At 49.4% G+C, this 25,396-nt stretch overlaps 1 protein-coding gene across 1 annotated transcript; it reads left to right on the top strand.

The window, feature by feature from the left end:
* Window positions 1-423: 423 nt before the first annotated feature.
* B3GALT5 (beta-1,3-galactosyltransferase 5) lies at window positions 424-24,970 on the top strand. The gene is made up of 3 exons (XM_042955837.1): window positions 424-486; window positions 22,795-22,955; window positions 23,998-24,970. The coding sequence occupies exon 3, from the start codon at window positions 23,998-24,000 to the stop codon at window positions 24,931-24,933; it is 936 nt and encodes a 311-aa protein (XP_042811771.1). The 5' UTR covers window positions 424-486; window positions 22,795-22,955; the 3' UTR covers window positions 24,934-24,970.
* The last annotated feature ends 426 nt before the right edge of the window (window positions 24,971-25,396 follow it).

Genomic DNA, 25,396 nt, shown 5'->3' with positions numbered 1-25,396 from the left:
TAATTCTTTTAGTGAGGCTCCATGGTGATAAAGTTCCTATTTGTGTGTTTGAAAATGTGGCTTTACTCTTGTATGTTATTTTAACTGGGTACAAAACTCTAGATTGGCAGTTTTTTTCCCTCTGGTGTTTTGAAGGTAACACTGCATTATCGTCTGACTTACATTATCAGTTATGGGAAATTTCTGTCCATCTCTTTTTCAGGCTTTTGTGGATAATATTCCTGTCTCTCTGGTAGCCTTTGAGACTTTCTCCTTGCCCTCGATGTTTGTTAGTTTCGCTAGGATAATTTGAGGTGTGGATTTACTTTTAATCATTGTGCTGGGCACTTAGGCTGCAATTTTGATTTGAGAACTCCCATGTTCCATTCTGGAAAATTCTCAGCTGATATATCTTCTCATCTATTCCCTTTATTCTTTTTTTCAGGAATGCTTACAAGATTAAGCTGACCCTCGTAACCTGTCTGCTACATCTCCTTTGTGTTTCTGGTAAGTCCTGGCTGTGTTGGAGGCAGTTATTTTGGGGGGTGGTAATAATTCTTTCAGTTGGGCTTTTCCTCACTGTGGAAAGTGGAAGGCAGGGGTAGGTTTTTGATCCCATTTTACTCTAGAGGGCTATTTCCCTGAGGCTTCCTACTTACCACCCCTGTTCATTTTTCTCAAGCTCAGGAAGGGAGACCAATAAAAATAAGACTTTTGTGAAGGTACACTTTGAATGTCAGTTCCTCACCTTTCCCCTAGGTACACTTCCCCAGTGAATTTTTCCCACAGGTAAAATTCAGGCATTTTCAGTGTTTTTCCCTGGCCACCGCTTTCAGGGACCACGCCCACAGTCATACTGTCATTTGACTGTTGCTTGTTTACTTTTGGCCAATTTGAACTTACGGTTTTATGTCATTGTGGACAAAGTAGAGAAACAAATGTCTCAATACCCTATTACACATTTAAGCAGTAAGAGTTGGTACTGTTACTCAACCCATGAGCAGTAGGTCAGAGTGGGTATTCAGTGCCCCAGTTTCATATGAAGCCTGGCACAATGCCCAGGTGTTTGACATCTTTGGAAGGAAACAGGTGTCTATCTAATTGGACGTGGATTAAGAAACTGAGAAATTTGAAGGAGGCAAAATCAATGGTAGAGGGCTGGCCTTACTAAGGTAGGGGTATAGATGGAAAGATGGTGGTCAACCTGTCATAGATACAACCTGTCACCAATGCTTCTTAGCTCACACTCAAGAGTTTCCTGGAGGACCCAGAAGTAGCCAAACTGGATTTTTTTGATACCCTAATATGGCTTTCTCAAGGACAGAGTGTCCAGATACCCCCTCTGCTAGTTATTAACTAATCACGTGACCATCCCCAAAATGTGCAAGATTCATCATTCTAGGACTGTAGTTTTTTCTTCTCATTCTAACTCTCCTGTGAATCTTGGTTTTGCTTCTGTTCTAAGAATTAGTTTACCAGCTGACTGTCCCATGAGAGGAAATAATTTGTATGAAAGATAACTGAACTATATGCAACATAAAGGAACTGTTTCTGTTATCCTTTGATAGATTTATGCTTTCTTTTTTTAAAAAAGATGTTTATTTATTTTTGAGAGAGAGATGTGTGTGAGTGTGTGAGTTGGGGAGGGGCAGAGAGAGAGAGAATCCCACGCAGGCTCCACACTGTCAGCAAAGAGCCCGAGTTGGGGCTCGATCTCACAGACCGTGAGATCGTGATCTGAGCCGAAATCAGGAGTCGGACACTTAACTGACTGAGCCACCCGGGCTCTCTGACAGACTTATGCTTCCCATTTGGGACTTAGGTGGTAGCGCTGTGTCTAATATTGACTGACAGGCACGTGTTCCAGTTTCCCGTTTTGCTGACTTGTGACACAGGCTGTTAACACTTGTCTTGTTGAAGCTCTGTCTTGAGTCATCTGCAGCATCCTGTGGCCTGCCGCGTGGAAAGTGGTTTGCAGAAGTTATTCCATTAGATGAAATGTGGAGTAGCTTTTCCAGGCTAATGAAAGTTGATCATGCCAGGCACTGTGTGGGAGGTTTAAATGGTTAGAGAAGCCGCATGATGAGGTTAGAAAGGCACTTTTCATGTGGTTGGTTCTTGGTGACTCAGATTCGTAGATCCCGTGGCTCTTACCTGCCGACCCACCTCACCTGTGCTGTTGACCCAGCTCCAACCCCACTCATCAATCTTTTTCTGCGTCTGTTTTCTTTCTTCATTAGTCCGTGGGATGTGTTCTTCACAAACTGGTCTAGGGCCAAAAAGTTTGGGCAGCCCTACCTAGGAATTTTCTTTTTTGAGATTTACTCTGAACGTTAACTTTGTAAAGTTTCCCCAAAGTCCTGCAGTGAAGAAGCTTGTCTAATTCTGTTTAATCCAGTGGTTCCCCAACTTGCAGTCTACCTGTCTGCCACCCTGATGCATCCCCCCCAGACACACGGCAGGTCCTCTGGGTGTGTGGTGGGCGCAGTTTGGGAAAACCTGTCCTATAGTGATAGAAAAGCCTCTACATCCCTTCTAGCTCTGATCTCGGCTTCCCTTCCACCCTTGATTTTTTTCTTCCCTTGTCTTGTTTTATTAACACTGTTACTAGGGTGCAGTATCGATATAAGTTTTATCCACAAAGCTTACAATTTAGTGAACTTTCAATTTTTTTATCATTGTGGTAAAAGATACATAAAAAATTATGGTAAAAAAAAAGATACGGTAAAAATTATGTTGGCCACATTAGCCACAATTCCATGAAATTCAGTACATTCACGATGTTGTGCTCCCATCCCTGCTGTCTAGTTGCAGAACACTTGCATCACCCCAAAGGAAACCCCGTGCCCATTATCAGTCACTTCTCCCCACAGCCCCCAGCCCCTGGCGACCACTGTACTACTGGCGGACTTTTCATCTGACTGCTCTAGGGAACCTCATATAAAGGGAGTCAGACAGTATCTGGTCTTTTATGACTAGTTGATTTCACTCGGCATTATGTCTGCGAGATCCATCCCTGTTGTAGCAGGTGTCAGAATGTTTTTCCTTTTTAAAAACATTTTTTAATGTTTTTATTTATTTTTGAGAGAGAGAGAGAGAGCACAAGCCGGGGAGGGGCAGAGAGAGAGGGAGACACAGGATCTGAAGCAGGCTCCAGGCTCCGAGCTGTCAGCACAGAGCCTGACGCGGAGCTCGAACTCGTGAGCCAGGACCTGGGCTGAAGTCGGATGCTGAACCGACTGAGCTATCCAGGTGCCCCCAGAATGTCCTTCCTTCTTAAGCCTCAACACTATTCCACGGTGTGCATAAACCATATTTTGTTTATCCAGTCATCTGTCAATGGACGTGTGGGCTGCTTTTTGGGTAGATCCTCAGAAGCGGAGTTACTGGGTCATATGTAATTCTGTTTCCTTCTTTGAGGAATTGCCATGCTCTGTATCGTAGAAGGCGGCACCATTGTACATTCCCGCCAGCCTTGCGCAAAGGTGGGCTCCAATTTCTCCACACACTTGCCAACACTTGTTAATTTTTTTTAATGTTTATTTTTGAGGCGGGGGAGGGGCAGAGAGCAAGAGGGAGACACAGAATCCGAAGCAGCCTCCAGGCTCTGAGCTGTCAACACTTGTTAATTTTTTTAAATTTATTTTTATAAGAGCCCCCCTCGCGGGTATGAAGTGGCATCTCATGGTGGTTTTGATTTGCGTTTCCCTGATGATGAGTGATGTTGAGCATCTTTTCATCAGTCTGTTGTCCGTCTGAATTTCTCCTGTGGAAAACTGTCTATTCACGTCTGTTGCCCATTTTTGAAATCAGTGTTATTGTCGTTGTCAGTGAGTCCCCTACTCGTTAACAGGTAAGACTCTCTGACCGGCATCAACTTTACTTCTGGGAAGGATGTTGGCAGCATTAATTTCTTTTCTGCCATCAGCCATCATTTATCACTGTCCTGCTTGTCCTAGTCTCTGGCTGAACCGCGAGGCTCCATTCCTTCCCACCCCTTTCCACGGCCCGTGTCTCGGACCCTTGTCTTTTTAGCTGTTGTTTCCTTGGCTGGGCTGTTTTGTTTAAGTCCACTTCCCCATCACCTTCCTTTTCTTCCTAAAGGATTGTGTCGTCCGCTGTTTGATTTTAGCCACGGTTACTCCATGGAAGCAGCGTTGTGGATGTCCAAGAGCTTCTAGCTCCCGGCAGCCCTCTATGGGATTGGCGCTGATGATGGCCCTCCCTTCTTTGGGCTTCCTTGGTCCCTGGGATACTTCTCTGTGACACCAAGTGGGGGAGTAAGGATTGGGTGCAGGACTGTGGGCCCCGGGGCACCTTACCTTGGCTGTCGATGCTGACTTTGTCCTTTAACTCATGCCAGGACCCAGGCTGGTGACTTCACTCTCGGGGTTCTCCTCAAAAAGAACTTTGGCGCCCACCGTGAACATGCGTGGGAAGGATTTGCAAGCAATCACATGAGGAGCACTTGGCATGGTTGCCCGTGTGCAGGACGTGTCTGTGTCAGCCACTGTTGGCACATTAACGTGGTTTTCCTCCTGTGTATTCACTTGATCCCTCTCCGCTCCCAATTTCCGTCTTCTGACTCTTGTTTCCTAGATTCTGTTCTTTGTTCTTCATTAGTCTAATCCCAGACATTGTGTCACTCTTGCCATTTCAGTGTCCCACCCTGTGCGGGCAGATCTAATGAGATCGGTTCTCTACATTTTAGCGGGAGGCTTCTTGTAACACAGATCTCAGAATTGTGCTGTAGGGATGTATGTTCTGGAGGACACTTGACTCTTGTCAGATCACTGCACGCCAGCCGCCCCCTCGCCAGCTCATCCACAGCCATGTCGGCGACTCTTCCAATCTGGGAGAATTTGGCCTTTTCACCAATTTCTATGAATTGCATTATTAAAAACATTTTTTTTCTTTAATGTTTATTTATATTTGAGAGAGAGAGAGAGAGTGGGGGAGCGGCAGAGAGAGACGGAGACAGAATCAGAAGCAGGCTCCAGGCTCTGAGCTTTCAGCACAGAGCCCGACGTGGGGCTTGAACTCTGGAGCTGTGAGATCATAACCTGAGCCGAAGTTGGATGCTTGACCAACTGAGCCACCTTGGTGCCCCAGTAATATTTTGTTTTAATGTTTGAATTAGTCCAGTCCTGCTTTTTGGTTTTATTATTCCTGCTCTTTTCTGTAATTTTTTGTTTGTTTTCTAAATTAGTGGAGAGAGCTTAGTTTTTAAAAATTTCTTTCTTTTCTTTTTAAAAAAAGTTTGTTTATTTTTTGCTTGTTTATTTATTTATTGAGAGAGAAAGAGAGCACACAAGAGGGCGTGAGCAAGGCAGGGGCAGAGAGAGAGAGAGAGAGAGAGGTGAGAGAGAATCCCAAGCAGGCTACATGCTGTCAGCACAGAGCCTTATGTGGGGCTCCATCCCACAAACTGAGAGATCATGACCTGAACTGAAATCAAGAGTTGTATGCTCAACTGACTGAGCCACCCAGGCTCCCCTCTTTTCTTGTATAATGAAAATACTCAAGGCTATGCATTTGCCTCTGAAAGCAACTTTGAACACATCCTTAGGAATGCTCTGTGGTGGTCTCATTTGTTTTGTTTTATAAGTAATCTGTTTTTACACATTTAATTTCTCCTTTGACTTCTCAGTCAATTTTCTTTATTTCTAAGTGGTTGGGATTTGGGATGATCTTGATCAAACTTAATTCCTTTATTGCTTTATGGTCAGGATGATGGCTTATTGTTTTCCTCTTAAGTCTGTATACAGTTCCATTGCTATCAGGAGTATATGTGCTTGTAACAATGGAAATACTGGTTTAAAATGAACACGAGCAGGATTTGAAACCAGTGCTTATACCTCACTTATTTTAGTCTAAATTTGACTTCTTGTTTCTCCAACTGATACGTTGTGTTTCTTTTTGTTATTAAAATAGAGTATATATTCTCAATAAAATTCTTGGGGGCACATTGCCAGTTTGGGTTTTCATAGGAAAGTGGTCCCGCCTGTTGTATAACAACCAGCACTCAGAGCCAGATAGAGTGACAAAACGAGGAGGTGTTGTTAAAAGTGGAACAGGACGACTCTCTAACAAGCCCACCAATGTTTAACGATTTTAATGAACTTTAAAAAAAATGTCATATTTTCACTGTGATTCATTTTACATTAAAATCTGTGGTTTTCCTGCCAGAGTTATCTTTAGCGAAAGCCGTGTACGTTCAGCTAGATTTGGAGGGGAGGGAACGTGAGTGAGCCTGGAAGCAGATCCCAGATCCCACAAGAAAGCCAGGTGTCGGAGCGGGGATTTCCTGGGCATCTGGGTCTTGGTTCTGTTAATCTTGGGCCACACTCCCAATCTTGGCCACGCTCCCTGACACGCGTATGGCAGTGACTCAGTCAGGGCCACTTGGGCATGGGTGACTTAGCCAGTGAAATGTCCTCCTCACACATTTCTGGCTTCTCCCACTGATCCCTGGCGTCGGTGCTGGGTTTTCAAGTGACACACGAGGGGGTGACTGGCATTTGACGAGAGATGATGGTCACCTGTTAGCATTTTCTCTTTCCATCTCAGGGAATGTGGTTTCCGTCGGTGCATGGAAAAGCCGTGAGTGCCTAGAGGTGGCCCGAGGAGGGAAGGCCGTCCAGGGAGGGAAGACGAGGCAGAGAAATACAGGAAAGGCAGGACACAGCTGAATGGGAATCGCCCCCGAGCTGTTCTCGAGTCTTCAGTGTAACCCTTTGTCTTGGAGAACTGTCCCTCCCTGTCGAGTTTTCTCCTAACAGAAAGAAAAATCTAGTGGGGAAGAGTTGTGTGGAAAAAACCACTTTCCCTTTCAAAGTCTTCCCAGAGAGAGGAGGAAGCCCTCGCTGACAGAGCGCGTGGGCCGTGGGCGGAATTCTGTCTCACACCACTGTGCTTGCAGGTGGTGGCTGCTCTGAGTCACGTTATCATTTATTCCTCAGTAAACGCGGAAGCGTCTAGGGCCGCCGGAACAAGGCACCACAGACCGAGGGGCTTCCACGAGAGAAGTTGGCTGCCACCCTTTGGAGGCCCGAAGTCCCAGATCAAGGCGAGGAGGGTTGGTTCCGAGGGCCACGAGGGAGAATGTGCTCCAGGCCTCTCCCCCAGCTTCTGGTGGTTTGATGGCCATCCTTGACGTTCCCTCGCCCGGGGCTGCGTCACCCTGGTCTCTGCCCTCACCTTCCGTGGTGTTCTGTGTATGTGTGTCTGGGTCTGCATTTCCTCTTTTTTAAATTAAAAAAGTTTTTTTTAATGTTTATTTATTTTTGAGGAGGGCGGGGAGCAGAGAGAGAGGGAGACACAGAATCGGAAGCAGGCTCCAGGCTCTGAGCTGTCAGCACAGAGCCTGAGGTGGGGTTCAAACCCACGAACTGCAAGATCATGACCTGAACCGAAGCCGGATGCTCAGCTGACTGAGCCACCCAGACGCCCCTCCTCTTTTTTTTTTTTTTTAAGTTTATTCATTTATTTTGAGAGAGAGAGAGAGTATGAGACGGGGAGGGGCAGAGAGAGAGGGAGAGAGAGAATCCCAACCTTGCTGTCAGTGCGGAGCCCGACACGGGGCTTGAAGCCCCAAACCATGAGATCATGACTTGAGCCAAAATCAAGAGTTAGACGCTTAACCAACTGAGCCACCCAGGTGCCCCGTGTCACATTTCCTCTTTATAGGGGCACCAGTCATATTGGATTAGGGGTCCACACTACTCTGCCTGACCGGATCCTATTACATTTCCAATGATCCTATTTCCAAACAAGGTCACCTTCTGAGGTCCTGGGGGTTTCGAATGACTTCAGCATATGAATTTGGGGGTGAAGAGACACAATCCTAACCCATAACAGTAAATATTTATTTACACACCCATTAAATGTTTAAGGAGCCTCTGTTATGTGCAAAGTGTGATATGAGGCATTGAGATTTAAATAAATATGAGTAAAACATTTCCTGTACCAAACCACTTACAGTAAAGTAGGAGAGGCGTATAAACAAATAGCTGTGATTGGCAGAGTCATGGTAAAGGTAGGTACGAAGAATTGTGGTGCCAAGAGGGGAACTGGTCAAGCCTCCTCACCGGGGAAGAGACCACTGTGGGGGCAGAGCTTGAGCTGGATGCGAAAAGATTCAAAGAAGCTCACTAGATAGACTGCATGAGACAAAATGGCGCGTCCACGGACTTTGAAGCCATCTTGTGGCAGGAGGATAGGGTGCACTGTGGTGGGTGGCCACTGCAAAGTCTTAAGTGTTAGAGCAATGCTATTGGACTTGTAGTTTCGGGAATGTTCTTCTGACTGACAGCATGGAGGCTAGAGTGTAGGTGGTTAAGTCTAGAGTTTGTGAGATAAAATGGTGGGAATGACCACGGGTCTGGTGCTCGTGGCACTGAGTGGATTCCAAGGCCCTTCGGTCTGAGAGAAAGAGTGGAGCTTGAGATTATCGGTGGGATGTCCAGTGGCATTTGGATTTGGAGTCGGGCAAAAAGTGTGGAAGGACAGTATGCATTCGGGGATTGTTTTGTGTATAGCCATGGGAGCGGATAATTGTGTCAAATAGAAGAGGGCATCGGGGGCACACCTGGATTTTAGGGGCAGGATGAGGAAGAAGAGCCAATCAAGGAGAGTCAGAGAGAAAGATCAGGGAGATCGGACCAGGTGGGCACCCCACCGAAGCTAAGGAGTGTGGCGGTGACAAGGAGAAGAGCTTGGACAGAAACCCCTGCCATCACAAGTAGGTCATAGAAGATAAAGCCGAGAAAAGCAGTGTGCCCTGTGGCTCAGTCTTGACATGATGTTTTCAAAGTCTCTTCTGATATGTATGTGTGTGTCACCAGTTTGGTATCCAAAACGGCAATTTGAACCTTTCCTGAAATCTTTTGAAGAACACTGAAGATGAGTCCATCCATAATGCCCAGCAAAGTTTTCAATTCTTGCTACTCCCTCTGTATGCTAACCCCCGGCACCCTTTCTCCTGCCCTGGTGTCTCTCATCTTCCTGTCGATCCTATTCTGCTCCCCTAGTCACTCTGCCTTTTCCAGCATTCCTCAACTCTGTCCTCATCTACCACCCGAACTCTGTGCAAGGAGCAAGCTGGTAATGGGCAGTGTTCTCGATAGACCGGGGACCAGGGCTAGGCTCTGCGCATCCCCCTGTCCTGATCCCAAACAGGCTGTGGCTCACCTTTGGCAGGGTGTTTTTGGATGAGCAGTGGGCGTGGACGCAGGTTGCTGTGGTCGAAGATTAATTAACTAATTGGTGGACGAGGCAGTGGTGAGCTCCCAGAACGTGTCAGGTGGTTGGGATAAGGTCTCTTAAACACTTTTTTTGGAGCGAATATTTGTTTTGCAGTCAGACCTACAGCAGAAATCCACACAGGCAGTGATTGTCATCCTAAGCGAAAAGTCAACACATTTGTGTTGTTCGTTATTATCTATTGTCATTGGAACCGATGAGGAAGAAATTCACAGTTGTCCCCGGGCCTGAAGCCAGGGTCCCGGAGTGTGGACAGGGATTGAGGTGTGAGTGTGAATGCCCCTTGAGAGGAAGGAGTGAGAGCAGAGCATTGGAGCTTAGCGATCGTCGTAGACTCTGCCCGGATGTTCACTTCAGATCATTTGTTCAGTAAATATTTGCGCACCTCCTACCACTGTGTTAGGCCTTGAGGTTCCTGGGCCTCTGGGGAGTGAAGCAAAGCAGGTACGTATCCCATCATTCCTGATCCGAAGATTCCCGATGGAAAGTGACTATTGGACTCTTTTATTAGAAGGCTGAGTACTTTAGGGAGTAGGGCGGTGGGTGCCATGATGCACCTAGAGGGGGAAACGGAGATAGACAGATGGCTCCGTGCACTACCTGAGGGCCATGAGGCTTTGCCTTGACTGGTCGTCTTGTGCTTGGTCCCCGGCAATAAGGGACTCCTAAAAAGTAGGTGTGACTCAACATTGCTTGTCACCACTATGGTAAGGTTTTCTCAAGTTCAGTAGTGAGGGAACAGTTCAGTTTAAACCACTGAACTCGTTATTAGGCATAACGACGTTCACTTTCCCTGCGACCGAGGTGTCTCTACAAGGCTTGCACTGTGATCTAGGTAAGAGTATTTGTGACCAGAACAATGTTCGTATACAAATGGCAGTTGTAAAATTTGTTTCTAGGGTGTCGGGTAGAAATTTGCTTTCTTAAGAAGACTGCGAAGATGTTTGCCCAGTCTTTCTAACATTTGCTAATTCTCAAGTGTCCATTGGTTTACTCTTCATGGCTCATGTTTGTAAATGAACCTGCAGGTTGAACAGGCCTGCAAGGTTGAGGGAAGTGCCTTGGCAGCTGTGTAGGTCAGTGTTTGAATCATGAAAAGGGGCCCTTCAACCTCCCCGATCAGGGAGTTTCTTGTCCAGGCGTCACGGCCTCGAAGTTTTGTCCAGAACTTGGGCAGAGGCACCGGCTTCAGGCCAAGCCAAGTGATCTTGAGCCCAGCGAGCAGACGTCATGACGTGTTGCCTTATTTCTGTTAGAAACACAAATTTCGTTTCCTAGTCAGTCATGTGTTCTCAGTGCGATCCTTCCTGAACAGTCAGCAAGTAAGAGAAGCTGAGGGAAGTTAAGTGATCATCCTGTAGGAAAAAAAACCCACAGGCCTAAGAACGTAGCTCGTCACCTTGAGGTCGAAATCACCTGCCACACCTCCCGCGGTGACATCGAGAGCCCACTGTCCGAAGGGCTTTAATTCTAGCAGGAGATACATGGTCAGCATTGCAATCAGCAGTGGAAGCCTCAGGATGGGCCTGCCTGCTGGCACTTGGATTTCAGCTTTTTTGCTCGTTTGTAGACTTTTGTGGTCTTCTTCTGTCAGGGTTGAGAGGTAGCCATGAGTGACCAAATCTGTGAAGAGAGAGTTTTTCCGTCATCAGAGGAAAGTAGCACGTCGAGGGTGCTCTTGACGGGCCCTGGAGAGTGAGGTGTTCGGGGTTCGGGCCAGGAGGCTGTTCGGCAGAGGATTAGCTCCTCTCACAGGGTCCCTTCCGCCGTGTGGACAAATCATGAATGCTTCTGACCTTTGTGTGTGCACAGCCGTGGTTGATTACCATGTACATGCACTATTTTCTCAAGGAAATTTCTCTTCCATTCTCTTAACCATATGCCTACCTCCTGGGACCAGTAGGCAAACGCTGGAATTAATGTGTGGAGTTAATTCCTGTCTTCCTTCTCTGCACGGCTTTTTGTTCCCTTCCATACGAAAGCATTTGATGTTCTGTCTGAACACCCTCATAACACTCTGCACGCTGCCTCTGGTAACCCGCCAGCCCCCTCAGGGTGAGCAGTAGGGGGTGAAACTCTCGGTTTGGCTGTTTCTTCCATTGACGTACGCCAGGTTCTGTTTCTTCTGGGAATAATTGAGGTCTTATGAAATGTACACAATGCAAAAATACCTAAGGCAGCGGAAAATTTTGCGAAAAAAATTTCATACCAGGGAGATGCCATACAAAGCAAGGGTTTTCAGGGAAGGAAGTGTATCCACGTTGCAAAGAAGCAAGCTTTGGCTTTTGGAGACGTGGGCATCTTCTCATTGGCTCATACAGAGCTTTCCTTTGGGCTTCTATGAGGCAAATATGGTGCATTGTCAGTTGCTACCACAGTGAAAAATACCGACGGAGAGCGGTCCTTGCTCTGCTGGACGAAGCAGCAGGAGTTACCAAGCAGCGGGAAAGCCAGTCCAAGGTTTGCACAAAAAAATAAGAAAGTATGGGGCACCCGGGGGGCTCAGTTGGTCAAACGTCTGACTCTTGGTTTTGGCTGAGGTCATGATCTCACAGTTTGTGGGTTCAAGCCCCGCATCAGGCTTCATGCTGACGGTGTGGAGCCTGCTTGGGATTCTCTCCCTCTTCTCTCTCTCTGCCCCTCCCCCGCCCTCTCTCTCTCTCTCTCAAAATAAATAAACATGAAAAAAAGTTTTGAAAATGAAACTCCTATAAAAAAAGGAAATAATACAGTACGATCCATTAATGAAATTGACAAAATACCGGACGGTGGGTGCCATGAGCAGTAAATGAAGGCAGCGCTTTGCTGAGGCGTTGGGGGTGGCGGGTGAGGGGTGAGCTAAGTTAGCTGAGCGGAAGCGTGTGGGGGTGCAGGTGGAGGCCCAGAGCGCATGCAGGGAGGGACGTCTGCACAGAAGGGAAAGAACAGGTCTGTTTGTGGGACTGGAAGGGAACAGGAGTGGCCTGAGGGCAGAGGTGCCGATGTTAAGGGAACAGATGGTGCAGGGCAGGGGCTAACTGATAAGGAGCCCTGAGTCGTCATCGTAAAGGTTGGCTGAACCTACTCGTCCAGAAATGAAATTTCAAGCCACGAAGACACCTCGCAGGCAGCACGGGCCAACCTGAACGCTGCCCGTTTTGTCCTCTGCCTCTTGTTCAGGGCACCTCATGTAAAGTGAAATCTGGGCCCGGGACGCCTGGGTGGCTCAGTCGGTGGAGCGTCTGACTCTTGATCTCGGCTCGGGTCGTGATCTCACGGTCGTGGGATTGAGCCCCGAGTCCGGCTCTGTGCTGACAGTATGGAGCCTGCTTGGGATTTTCTCTCTCCCTCTCTCTCTGCCCCTCCCCACTTGTTCTCTCTCTCTTTCTCTCTCGAAATAAATAAATGAACTTTTTTTTTTTTTAATTAAAATATGGGGAGGCCAAATTGCAGAATGATCACATTCACTGGTTTTAATTACTATTCTTCCTTCTCTTCCCTGTTCTGTGGTTTGTATGCTCAATTCCTATCACTCTAGAATTCACGTTGAGGCCATCCAGGCAGCCTAGATTCTGTGGCTCTACCCTTTGGGCCACAGGAGTGTGGACTAATCAGGGATAAGATGCCCCTCCGCCCCCGTGAAATCTCTTGTACTTGTTTTCAGGATGTTTTACATGGGATTAAAGAGTACTCTCCTGCCTGTATTTCACCAGACCCAGGCAATCGAAGAGCTTTTCCAATTTTTCCAGGTTTTTGTCACATAGTTGACTGTGTAGAATAATCAGCAGACCCATTCATGATGTGGTGCTGTATCCTTTCTGCATATTACCCGTTGGTTTTGTTTGGCGTTTGGTCAGAAGAAGGGCCCCCAATTCTTAGCTTACTGAAATAATCCATAGCTTATTTTTTAATTTTTTTAAGTGCTTATTTATTTGAGATAAAGAGAGAGAGCAAGCGGGGGGGGGGGGGGGAGCAGAGAGAGGGAGAGACACAGAGAGAGAGAATTCCAAGTAGGCTCTACATTGGCAGCAAGGAGCCTGATGCAGGACTTGAACCCACGAACCATGAGATCATGACCTGAGTTGATAGGAAGGGTTGGATTCTTAACCAACTGAGCCACCCAGGCTCCACCAAAACTTATATTTATTTATTTATTTATTTATTTATTTATTTATAAATGTTTATTTTTGAGAGAGAAAGAGAGAGACAGAGCGTGAACTGGGGAGGGGCAGAGAGAGAAGGAGACACAGAATCCGAAACAGGCTTCAGGCTCTGAGCTGTCAGCACAGAACCCGATGCGGGGCCCGAACTCGGGAACAGAGAGGCCATGACCTGGGCTGGAGTTAGACGCATAACCAACCGAGCCACCCAGGCGCCCCCAGACCTTATGCTTTAAGAAGCCCACCGTAGATTGGCCCTTCCTGAATCCGTGGACAGACACTATTTGTTGCCGTGGCTCCCTTTGACGCTGTGGATGCAACTGTCCCGTACAACTGCTCAGTGTTATTTGGACTGTTTGGGAAAGAACGCTTCAGAGGTTTAAAGGAATCAGGTTTTAAAAACCTTGAGCTGTGATTTTGGTTTCTGAAGGCTTGAGAGCTGCTAGCGAAACATTTTTTTTTTTTTTAATAGAGAAAGCTCCAGCAGGGAGTAGAGTGCAGAGCAAGGGGGCAGCAGGGGTGCCTCTAGACACCCCGAGCACGTTCACGTCTCTCTCAGTGTCTGGGTTCGTGTCACCAGGCCAGGTACGATCATCTTGTCCATGTTCAGGAGGGAATGAGTCTAGAGCGTCTGGAAATGGCCCTTCCCAGCGGGAAGCACAGCGGATAGCGTGGAAAGGCGACATTTTCCTCTGGGTAGTAAGTTCATGTAATTGAGGAAGATGCAAGGAGTCTCAGGAGACCCCGGGACTGCTCGCGGTGACACAGCCTTTCACGTAGTAGGTGCTCAGTGAATGCTGGAGGACGATCCTTGCTCTGGACGAAACTGTGCTCCCCGTCCCTCAAATTCATGTATGTGGTGGCATTTGCGGGGGTGGGGGGGCTTTGGGAACTAATGAAGTTCCGATGAGGTCATGCGTGTGGGGCTTGTGTGGTGGTGGGATTAGTGTCCTTGTAAAGAAGAGACCCAAGAACCCAAGGGAGCCCCTGTGCACCTTCCTTCCCCTCCCTCTCTGTCTCTCCCTCTCTCCTTCTCTCTTCCCCCCTCTGCCACGTGGGGACACAGTGAGAGATTGGCTGTTGCAAGCCACGAGGAGGACTGTCCCCAGAACCCAACCATGCTGGCGGGCTGATCTCTGACTTCCTGCCTCCGGAGCTGCGAGAGATAAAGGTCTGTTGCTCAAAGTACCGCCCAGTCTGCAGTATTTTGTTGCCTAAAATGTCATTCCTGAAAATGCCTTCTGAAAGCTCTAAATTCATCGACTCGGAGACAACTGATCATTGGCATGAATCCCGCACTGTATCTCCTCAGATGCCTCCTTGGTTTGATTGGAGCGGCCATGTGCAAAGTTAGTGGGAGGCTTCTCTGTTGTCTTATGAGTAGGAGAGAGAGGCCCCATCGGACCCCAGGCTCATCAGGGTGGGAAGCCTCGGGAAGGACTGTGGGCTCCCTGGGGTCCTCAGAAAATGCAAGGTCCTGAGCCTGCCCTGCCTGGTCTCTAAGCTGACACCCAGATTTTCCTTTAGTACAACTTGCCCTGTTTCTGGAACCTACCAGGCCCTTCCGGATTCCCTGCCTCTGCCCCTCGGCCTCCCCGGAGCATCCCCTCCCACCCCTGCCCTGGCAGACCTCTCTTCTCTCCTCTACGCTCTCCAAGAAAAACCAGAGCTGGTCAGCAGATAAAGCGGCAGGAACTATCGGGGGGAGACCCCAGGATAGAGGTGGGTTCAACTCCGAATATGGCACAGACAAGTGGGATGTGTAGCCAAGCAGCAGGGTGGTGGTGGGGGGCGGGGGCAGTCAGTGGATGACAACTTCTTTTATTTTTTAATTTTTTAATGTTTATTTATTTTTGAGAGAGAGCGCAGCAGGGGAGGGGCAGAGAGAGAGGAAGACACAGAACCTGAAACAGGCTCCAGGCTCTGAGCTGTCAGCACAGAGCCCAACGCAGGGCTCAAACCCATGAACCGCGAGATCATGACCTGAGCTGAAGTTGGATGCTTAACCGCCTGAGCCACCCAGGCACCCCGCAGATGAGAGGTTCTTAAGAGGAAAGAAACATCAGAGCTCCGGGGTCTGGCCAAACCAACCTAGCAGGATTCTAGCTAAAATTGGGCAGAAGTCTGAAGGTCAAGGCCTCTTTGGGAAAGGAATTTGAGGAGCTGATGGGAGCCTGGTCGGAGAGTGTTTGTCCGGCACACGGTCCTCCTCGCTGTGTTCAGTAGTAGCTGTTGTCCTGCCTGTGCTGTGGGCCGTGAGCCCCTCCCAGGTCTGTCTTCATCGTGGAGCTCCTGGCACCCGGACCCCGGCCTGGCACAGGGGGGCCTCTCAGGAGGACCTGGGATGAGGGCAAGTGCTCACTGCCTGTGACAGCCACAGGCCACGCCGAGGGCTCTTCTGACAGGATATGTTCCTGTCCTCGTTGGTCAGCCTGGAAAGACGGGCACAGGATGCCCCTGAGGCCAGACCTGTGGGGACATTTCACTGACACAGCGTCCCTCAGCCACCAGTGGCAGGAAAGACGGATGATGAATGGGGTTTCTGTTCATAGCTCTTGGATGGGCTCATGAGATGATGTGAAAGGCCAAGACGTCCCTCCCCTGGATTGGGACACTTGAATGTCCTTCCACTAAGGAGGAGACCCCTCTAAACGCCCGCACATGACTCGGCCACGGGCTGCACAACGGTTGGGGCGGCTGGTGGGGAAGGCCACATCCATTGGCCGCCTCCTGAGGGCTTCTGCTGAGTCTCGCAAGAGCCAGGATAGAAGGTAAAACAGTTTGTAAACCGGAGAGGGGTTGAAACAGAGCTGAAGTTTATTTTGTTAATCAGGAAAATAATTTTAAATTGTCAGCCAGTGTAACCATTTTAAAAATACAATTAAGGGGCGCCTGGGTGGCTCAGTCAGTTAAGCGTCTGACTTCTGCTCAGGTCATGATCTCGAGGTTTGTGAGTTCGAGCCCCACGTCGGGCTCTGTGCCGGCAGCTCGGAGCCTGGAGCCTGCTTCGGATTCTGTGTCTCCCTCTGTCTCTGCCCCGCCTCTGCTCGTGTTCTGTGTCCCTTTCTCTCAAAAGTAAATTGACATTAAAAAATTTTTAAAATACAATTAAAAAGGGGCGCCTGGGTGGCTCAGTCGGTTAAACATCTGACTTCAGCTCAGATTATAATCTCACGGTTCATGAGTTCGAGCTACGCTTCGGGCTCTGTGCTGACAGCTTGGAGCCTGAGCCTGCTTCAGATTCTGTGTCTCCCTCTCTCTCTGCCCTTCTCCCGCTCACGCTCTCTCTCTGTCTCTCAAAAATAAACATTTAAAAAAATTTTTAAAAATATAATTAAAGAGTACATTTTAGGGACACCTGGGTGTCTCGGTCGGTTGAGCATCTGACTCTTGATTTTGGCTCAGGTCATGATCCCAGGGTTGTGGAGTTAAGCCCTATGTTGGACTCTACTGAGCATGAAGCCTGCTTGGGATTCTCTGTCTCTCCCTCTGACCCTATCCTGCTTGCGCTCTTTCTCTCTCTCTTAAAACAAAAACAAAACAAGTACATTTTATCCACCAAAGTGGTAAACGGGTGTAGCCACAGATCCCCCCCTCTGCTCGACCCCAGCCTGACTGCCAGGCCCCAGCTCGGCTGTGAACCAGCCAGCCAGCCGGAGCGGAGAGAAGCAGGGAGGGACACACGCACACCTTCTCAAGAGTGACTGGCAGTGTGGGGGGCTGTCCCCCCAGTGCCTCCAGCTCCACGGTGCCATCCGCCCCTCCAGGGTAGTTCTGAGGCGTGACCGTCCTCGGCTCAGGTGTGTGAGCCTGTCCACCACGGGCTGTGTGGGACCCTGTGCACCAGACCTGGGGTCCGACACCTACTGTGGGAAAAAACCCTCCGTTCTTATTTTCACGAGCCTCTAACTGTGATTTCGTGCTTTCTTCCGTTATGAACGTGGGCCCCGTATTAGCTTCCTGGGGCTGCTGTAACTACGGACCCCAGGCGGGTGGCTAAAACAACGGAAAGGTGTCGTCTCACAGCTCTGGAGGCTGGAAGTCTGAGACGAAGGTGTGGGCAGGGGATGGTTCCTTCAGGGGCTGTGAGGGGGACTCTCCTCTGGGCCCTTCTCCTGGCTTCCGGTAGTTGCTGGCCATCTTGGCCTTCCTTGGCCTGTAGATGCATCACGCCGGCTCTGCCTACATCCTCACGTGGTGTTTTCCCTGAGTGTGTCTGTTTCCAAATACCCCCTTCTCTAAGATAAAAAAAATTAAAAAAAAAAACTTTTTTAAATGTTTATTTATGTCTGAGACAGAGGCAGACAGAGTATGAGCGGGGGAGGGGCAGAGAGAGAGGGAGACACAGAATCCCAAGCAGGCTCCGGGCTCTGAGCTGCCCGCACAGGGTCCGACATGGGGCTCGAACTCACAGACCACGAGATCATGACCTGAGCCAAAGTTGGATGCTTAACCGATTGACCCACCCAGGCACCCCCAAATACCCCCTTGTCATAAGGACACGAGTTATAACTAGATGATGGCCCACCCTGATGACCTTATGGCGATTTGGTAAAGACCCTGTCTCCAAATGAGGTCACGTTCTGAGGTACTGGTGGGGGGGGCAGGACTCCCAACACCCCAATTTCAAGGGGGACACAGATCAGCCCGTAGCAGACACGGACCCACGCAGCAGAGCCCGTGACTCTGTCTCTCAAAGAAATCACCCGTGATTTCACATCCCGTGATAGTAGTTGTAAACGTTTCCAAATATGGGCACGGCTCCCGCTGCCTTCAAAATTGAGGCAGTTATCAGACCTGGAGCCAGAAATTGTTGTCAGATGCTGCAATGAAGAAGTGCACCCATTGCCCTGGTGCGCTTTAAAAACTATTTTGGCGCACTTATTCCAACGTCGTTGATTTCCTTTGTAATCCTATATGTTTGGAAGCAGCCAGCCAGGAGCGAGGCTCTCTGAGGGCCTTCTAGACCGCTCTGTCCGCTCTCCTTTGGCTTTGTGTCCCCCCGTGAACAGGGCGCCCTGCTTGTCTGTGACCGGAAGCACGCTGGGCCGAATACTGCTGGCCAGGTGGAGCTTGAAGAGGAGTCGAGTTATGAGTCGATACTCTCAGAGGGCACACTGGGATAAGACCCAGGACGGAAATAATTACTGCCATGAAGTCAGAGCTTTCCGGCCACCCCGTGAGGCAGACGTCACGATCCCAGTTGGAGACAAAGACGCAGATCAGCAGCCTTGAAGTGTCCTGGGCCAAATTACGGCGCCCTGTTGATGGAGCCAGACGTGAACAAGATCTTCTGTTTCCAAATTCCTCGATGTTTCCATCCCAGCAGGCTGCCTGAAATGAACAAAAAGGGATTTTTAAAATCTGCTGTCTGGCATCTTAAGCTGACTTATAATGGAAAGTGGAGATGGTCCTGGCCTGGCAATGAATGAAATATTGTAGAAACCGCACACTTTGATCAAGGAGCCTGTCTTCCTTGTCTGGGCAACTGGTAGGTTAAAGCAGCCGTCAACACTTGAGAGCTCCCAGAAAAAGCAAGTCCCAGGCTTCGTTTCCTGGGGTCCTATGAATTCTATTTTTAATTTTCTGTAAGCTACTACGTTTTGACATCTTAAAAACAACAATAACAAAAATGCTTTCTGGATGGGGAGGGACTGCCCCCCCCCCCCCCCCAGGTTGAGTCAATTCTTAGGGATAAGGTAGGACCCAGCCAGGACCAGATCTTGAATATGCAAACTAACCTGTCCAGAGTCACAGGTCCTCTGCCCCCTGGCCTTTGTGCCCCAGGAGATAAGATTCCTCTGCCTTAATCATCCCATGGCCAGCTGCTGGGTATCTAGGGGCCATCCCCAGAGCTGGCTCCCAGAATTATTCAAACTAGCCAGTCCTAAGCTGCTCACCCTGCTGTGTGTATTGCCTTTACCACAAAAGGCTCAAACCTGTCTGTTGCTCCTGCTTCCTGACCAAAACCTGTGACCTTCCTGTGGCCCAGAATGACAAGCCATGTCTTTTGTTTCTAAGAAAACCGTAACATTAACATTTTCTTTCAATGACATTGACTTGTCCGGGTTGTCATTCATTCCTCTTTATAAATTAAGACCTGGGCACAAAACAGGTTTGTCCTGTGATACACTGGTCCATGAAACATCCTGTGGTGGTGGTGGTTTTGCGGGGGTGGGGGGTGGGGGGGGTGGAGTGGGGTGGGAATCAGATTTGTGGCCAAATAAATTCAGGCTATGTTATAGAAGATCTCCCCTTTTCAGAGATTTATTTTTAATTAAAATTATTAAAAAATAATGGTGGTACAACTTACATACAGCAAAGTACACACGTCTTAACCCGTATGGCTCAGTGAAATTTTACATATGTCTACACCCATGTAAACCACTACCCAGATCAAGAATAAAAGCAGCTTTCCAGAAGGGTCCTCGTGCCCTCTCCTGGTTAATAATCCCTCCATCAAAGGTAGCGACTATTCTGGCTTCTATCATCACTGATCTATTTTGCCTGGTTTTGAGCTTATCAGTGGAATCATTCAGAACATAACTTTCATGTCTGGCTCTTTTCATTCAGCGTAATGTCTATCAGATTAATACATAGTGGGTATATCAGAAGTTTGTATTTTTTAATGGCTGTGTCACATTTGATTGGCCCATTCTGCTGTCCAAAGAAATTTTTAATTTACGTTTGTGCCTTTATCAATGTATTGTGTCTTGTCTCCATGTTCATTCTTTTTTTGACTACTTGGTGAAAATGACTCTGGGCCCACAGTGACTTCTGTGCTGTCAGTGGGCCAGGCTGTGCCCTTGTCATGGAGGTCTGCATCTCAGGGCCGGGTTGTGGGACTGTCCTCAGGGTTTCTCCTCTGCTACGGGCAGTTCTGCTCCCTATGTCTTCTGTTCCCGTGTTTTTAGACCTCTCTTTACTTCTTTTTAAAAATTTTTTTAATTAAAAAATTTTTAATGTTTATTTTTTGAGAGAGAGAGAGAGAGAGAGAGAGGGAGTTGGGGGGGGGGGGGCAGGGAGAGAGGGAGACAGAATCCGAAGCAGGCTCCAGGCTCTGAGCTGTCAGCACAGAGACCGATGTGGGACTCAAACTCACAAACCGGAGATCATGACCTGAGCCAAAGTCGGATGCTCCAACCGGCTGAGCCACCCAGGCGCCCCAGAGATCTCTGCTTCTTGCTAATCTCTCGTCACTCACATCCCTTGTTATGGGAACAATTCTTTATGTTAAACTTTCCCTTTGGATTACTGTGTGATTTCTCTCTCCTGTTTGGACCCGGATGGATATCACAGGTTTTGGCACTAACGGGCAGCAATGTGTTCCGTGCGTTCTTGGCCATGCCCCATTTCTATTGTGTCTGAGCTCAGGAGTTGTTTGCTGGGTCATGTCGTCCAGCTTTCCCCGCCGTAGATGCTGCCAGACGGTTACGGCTTTCCGAAGTGTTTGTATTAATTTACACGCCCATTTCCTTTTAGTCATCCTCATGGGTGGCTGTGGTACTTGTGGTTTCATTTGCACTTCCGTAATGACTAATGATGTACTTTCTTGGGTTTTGGCCATTTGGATGTCTTCTTTCGTGAAATACCTGTTCACAATTCATTTTTTTTTAAAGTGTGGGGTTTTTTTTGTTTGTTTTTGTGGTTTTCTTGTTGATTCTTAGCAGTTCTTGACAGAGTCTAGATAATAGTCCTTTGTCACATCAATGTATGGCAGATATGTTCTCCCATTCTGTGGCTTGCTTTTGAACTCTCTTGATGGTATCTTTTTTTTTATGGTATCTCTTGAAGTCCCATTCATCACCCCTTTCCTTTTAGATCGAGGAGGTCCTCTCCTGCCTGTCCCCCCTGCACCTCCGCTCCCGCCCCAGCCCAGTCCATTAAACTTGATTTTGCAGATGTTTTCCTGCCCTTGGAGATGGATTTCCATTCCGTTTGTCTTCAGGCCCTGTAGCCTTAGGTCAGGAGTTTTACCCACCTGGCCTGGGAAGGGACCCTCCACACGACTGTCCGTTAAGACGCTGACTCCTGGGCTCCCCGCAGACACCTTTCCCTGCCCTAAAGGCCCTTGATGTGCTGTTACTTGCTTATTCCCTTGTAATTTGAACGTGCCCAGGGTCTAACCTGTGCACAGCCCTGTACAGTATTAGGAGGGCACACCCCTGGCCCTCTGGGCACGCCAGCCCAGGAGGAACACAGCTGCCCGAGCCTGGAGCTGTAGTGATACCTACAGAGGAGCCCGTGGAGGGCAGGAGGCAGAGAAGGGAGGGAGGGACCTGCCGCCTTCTGGCTTGCCTTGATCTATAATTCATGCACAATACTGATCTACTCCAGTTCCCAGGCTCTGTGTCCGTGTCTGTAGTGCTCATCGGTTGAAAGAGCAGAGCCGGGGACCCAGAATCTGCTAAATAAACTGCTGTTCCGTTACTGACTGGATAGCCGGGCCACGCAGACTGGTCCCGGTGGGTTTTGAAGGTGGGGCTTCCACAGCAGAGACAGTTGCCTGTTCTTGGCTCTGTCCGTGGAGCAGCTTTATGCTAAGGGTTCCCTCCTCTCAGCCAGACTGTGAGGGGCGGAACCTGAGGGATATGTATTTCCTTTGCTTGAAACATGGTGTTCCAGGCTCTGTTCCTTATTGATACTGGGTGCCCTCCGGTGGAAGGTTGGATTCAGGGTTCTTTCCTTTTCTTTCTTTTTTAAAAAAAATTTTAATGTTTATTTATTTTTGAGAGAGAGACAGAGGACAAGCAGGGGAAGGGGAAGGGGAAGAGAGAGAGGGAGACACAGAATTTGAAGCGGGCTCTGTCAGCACAGAGCCCGACACGGGGCTCAACTCACGAACCGCGAGATCATGACCTGAGCTGAAGTCAGATGCTCAACCGACTGAGCCACCCAGGCGCCCTGATCCTCTCATCCTTCCACTCAGGTGCTTTTTTTGTCTTGCTCCCTGCAGAAAGACATTTTGCAGACAGGAGCACTAAGTTGAGAATAGATGGACTTCTTCCCTGTGTTAAATTCGGTAAGCCTCAGCCACAGACTCTTACGTAGGAGGTCAGTTTTCAGCATGAGGAATTGGACCCGAACTGACTTATGAGTCCACCGCGTCCCCTTACTGAGCTCCCGGTGCTGTCCTGCGCCTCAGGCCCAGCAGGCTTCTTGGGTATTTGCATGCTGTTATTGTTGTCGACAGGTGAACCAGGCGGCAGAGTTTGTCTTGATCGCACCCACTTTGCAGATAAGAAAAGTGAGGCTGGAGTGGGGCGGGGGGGGGGGGGCCCAAATGCTTCTCAAGGTCACCTGGGTAGGTGGTAATGTGGTTCTGTCTGGCACGGCCGATGTAATAGGGAGGGGCTGCTGGCGAGGCGTGACTGATTTGAATGGCGCTATTCTTTTTGTCTTTTCCTCATAGTGACTCTCGAGGATGAGAATCCGCATTTTGGACAAACGAAGTGAGTCCGGAACCTGACAGGGCCCCTTGGCACTCACTGACAGCTCTTTGGCAAGTTGCCTCCTGGAATCTACCCCGTGGCTTAGCTTTCAAGCCAGAGGGTCCATCGGAGCCAGGAGAAAGTGAGTGATTTCCTTTCTTAATGTTACAACATTAACACGGGTGGTTCTGGATTTGCTGACAATGACAGAGATGAGTGGGCACAAGACGAAAGAATCAGGACATTGAAAGAAGTCACCTAAAAAAGTAAAACCAGCACCTCTAGCAGGGACAGAACCAAGGTACGGTGTCCCCCCCGCCTTCTCTGAGGTTTTGTGTTGCAAGGCGTCAGTCGCCCGCGGCCAACCGCTGTCCCCAAGCCGATGGTCCCCATTCTGACCTCTCATCAGAAGGTCAGCAGCAGCCTAACACGACGTCACCCGCCTGCCTCGCTCACCTCATCACATCACACAGGCATTTTGTCACCTCCCATCATCCCAAGGAGGGTGAGGACAGCACAGTTAGATATTGAGAGAGAGACCACATTCACATAACTTTTATTACAGTGTATGATTAAAACTGCTCTATTGGATTGTTCATTATTGCCGTTAATCTCTTACTGTGCCTAATTTAAAAATTAGCAAGTTTTAGGAACGGGGGTTCGGCACTGTGCTCAGTGTCAGGCACCTGCTGGGGGTCTTGGAAGGTAGCCTCCCGGGTAAGGCGGGGGGAGCGAAGTTGTACCAGATCACAACACTGGTCTTGCTTCTTTCTGGGCGCGGTAGGATGGTGCTTGACTCCGTCAGAGAACAATGCAGATGGTTCGTACGTTGAGACCTAGAACACGTGGTTTCCAGTCGCGCAGGTTCTCTGGCTGGATTTCGTTACGGAGTCCGGGACGGGCAGAGCTAGAAGGACCCCGTGGGAGATCCGATCCCGTGTGTCAGAGGGGGCGTCTGAGAGCCCCATGGGCGAAGGGCGGGCTGGCCCGGAGCGCCCTGCTCGGGCCTCACGCTCTGGAGTGGACGACCCTGTCGGGCATCCATGCTCACTGCTGACGCACGGCTCTCCACCTGTGCAACGAGACCCCAGCGTCTCTGTCTTCCCCCCGCTAAGCCTCCCGGGGCAGAGCTAAGCACGCTGTCCTCCTTTTGAGGTCTAACGACTCCTCTTTGCTCCTTTCAGATGGCTTTTGTGAAGATGCGACTGGTATATATCTCGCTGGTGGTCCTGGGAGCCCTCTGTTTGTATTTTAGCATGTACAGTCTGACTCCTTTTAAAGGCGAGCCATTTGTTTTCAAGAAAGAAAGAGGGAGCTTCCTTCAGCTCCCAGATATCAACTGCAGGCAGGACCCCCCTTTCCTTGTCCTGCTGGTGACCTCCTCCCACGAACAGTTGTTTGCTCGCACGGTCATCCGGAACACGTGGGGGAAAGAAAAGAACGTGAGTGGCAAGCAAATAAAAACGTTCTTCCTCCTGGGAGCCACGGCCAACAAGGACCTGTCGAGATTGGTGGCACAGGAGAGCCAGCAGCATCGTGACATTATCCAGAAGGACTTCATGGACGCCTACTTCAACTTGACCCTGAAGACCATGATGGGCATAGAGTGGATTCACCGCTTCTGTCCTCAGGCGGCTTTTGTGATGAAAACGGACTCCGACATGTTCGTCAACGTCTACTACCTGACCGAGCTGCTTCTGAAGAAAAACAGAACCACCCGCTTTTTCACCGGCTTCTTAAAACTGAATGAGTTTCCCATTAGGGAGAAGCACAACAAGTGGTTTGTGAGTAAGTACGAATACCCGTGGGACAAGTACCCGCCCTTCTGCTCGGGCACTGGCTACGTGTTCTCCAGCGATGTCGCGGGTCAGGTGTACAACGTCTCGGAGAGCGTCCCGTTCATTAAGCTGGAGGACGTCTTCGTGGGGCTCTGCCTCGCCAAACTGCAAATCAGGCTGGAGGAACTTCACTCCGAGCAGACCTTCTTCCCAAACGGGTTACGCTTTTCCACGTGTCGTTTTAAGAAGATCGTGGCCTGCCATTTCGTCAAGCCTCACCACATGCTGAGCTACTGGCAGGCTCTGGAAAATTCTCTGGGGGAAGAGTGCCCAGCTGAGTGAGGAGAGCCCGGGGGCACCCGTGGGCACACGTCTGATAGCTTTGGAAGATCTTGGGTGGCACTGCTGAGGATCGACGTGGGGGTGGGGGGGGAGCGAGGAGGGGGGAGAGGCAGGGGAGGGTGATCTCCTGCACGTCTGAACCAGCACGTGAGCCTGAGAGAAACCGCTTGGTGCCCAAGCAATAACAGATGCCATCTCCTGAGTACCTACGCTGTTGCACTAAGCATGTGATGCACGCCCACGTCTTCCCATTTGCAGGGGCCGTCTCCACACTGCGTCCCCACCGCGTCCCCCTCTGACACGCAGGAAACAGCAGCGTGCGGAGGCACAGGGCCTCGTCCCAAGGCTCCCGGCCAGTGAACGTTGGGGCAGCGATGAAAAATCCAGCACCGTCGGAACTCAGGTGCAGCCAACGACTCGGTCGGCCCCTCTGTCCCGGAGAGACGCCTGCTGCTGACGCCCT

Source organism: Panthera leo, chromosome C2 (assembly GCF_018350215.1).
Source record: "Panthera leo isolate Ple1 chromosome C2, P.leo_Ple1_pat1.1, whole genome shotgun sequence".
In the NCBI taxonomy this organism is placed as follows: Eukaryota; Metazoa; Chordata; class Mammalia; order Carnivora; family Felidae; genus Panthera; species Panthera leo.
This window is presented reverse-complemented; position numbering and strand designations above follow the sequence as displayed.

What these genes read in the sequence shown, in the direction of transcription:
- B3GALT5 (XM_042955837.1), top strand. Translation starts at nt 23,998, where the DNA reads ATGGCTTTTGTGAAGATGCGACTGGTATATATCTCGCTGGTGGTCCTG.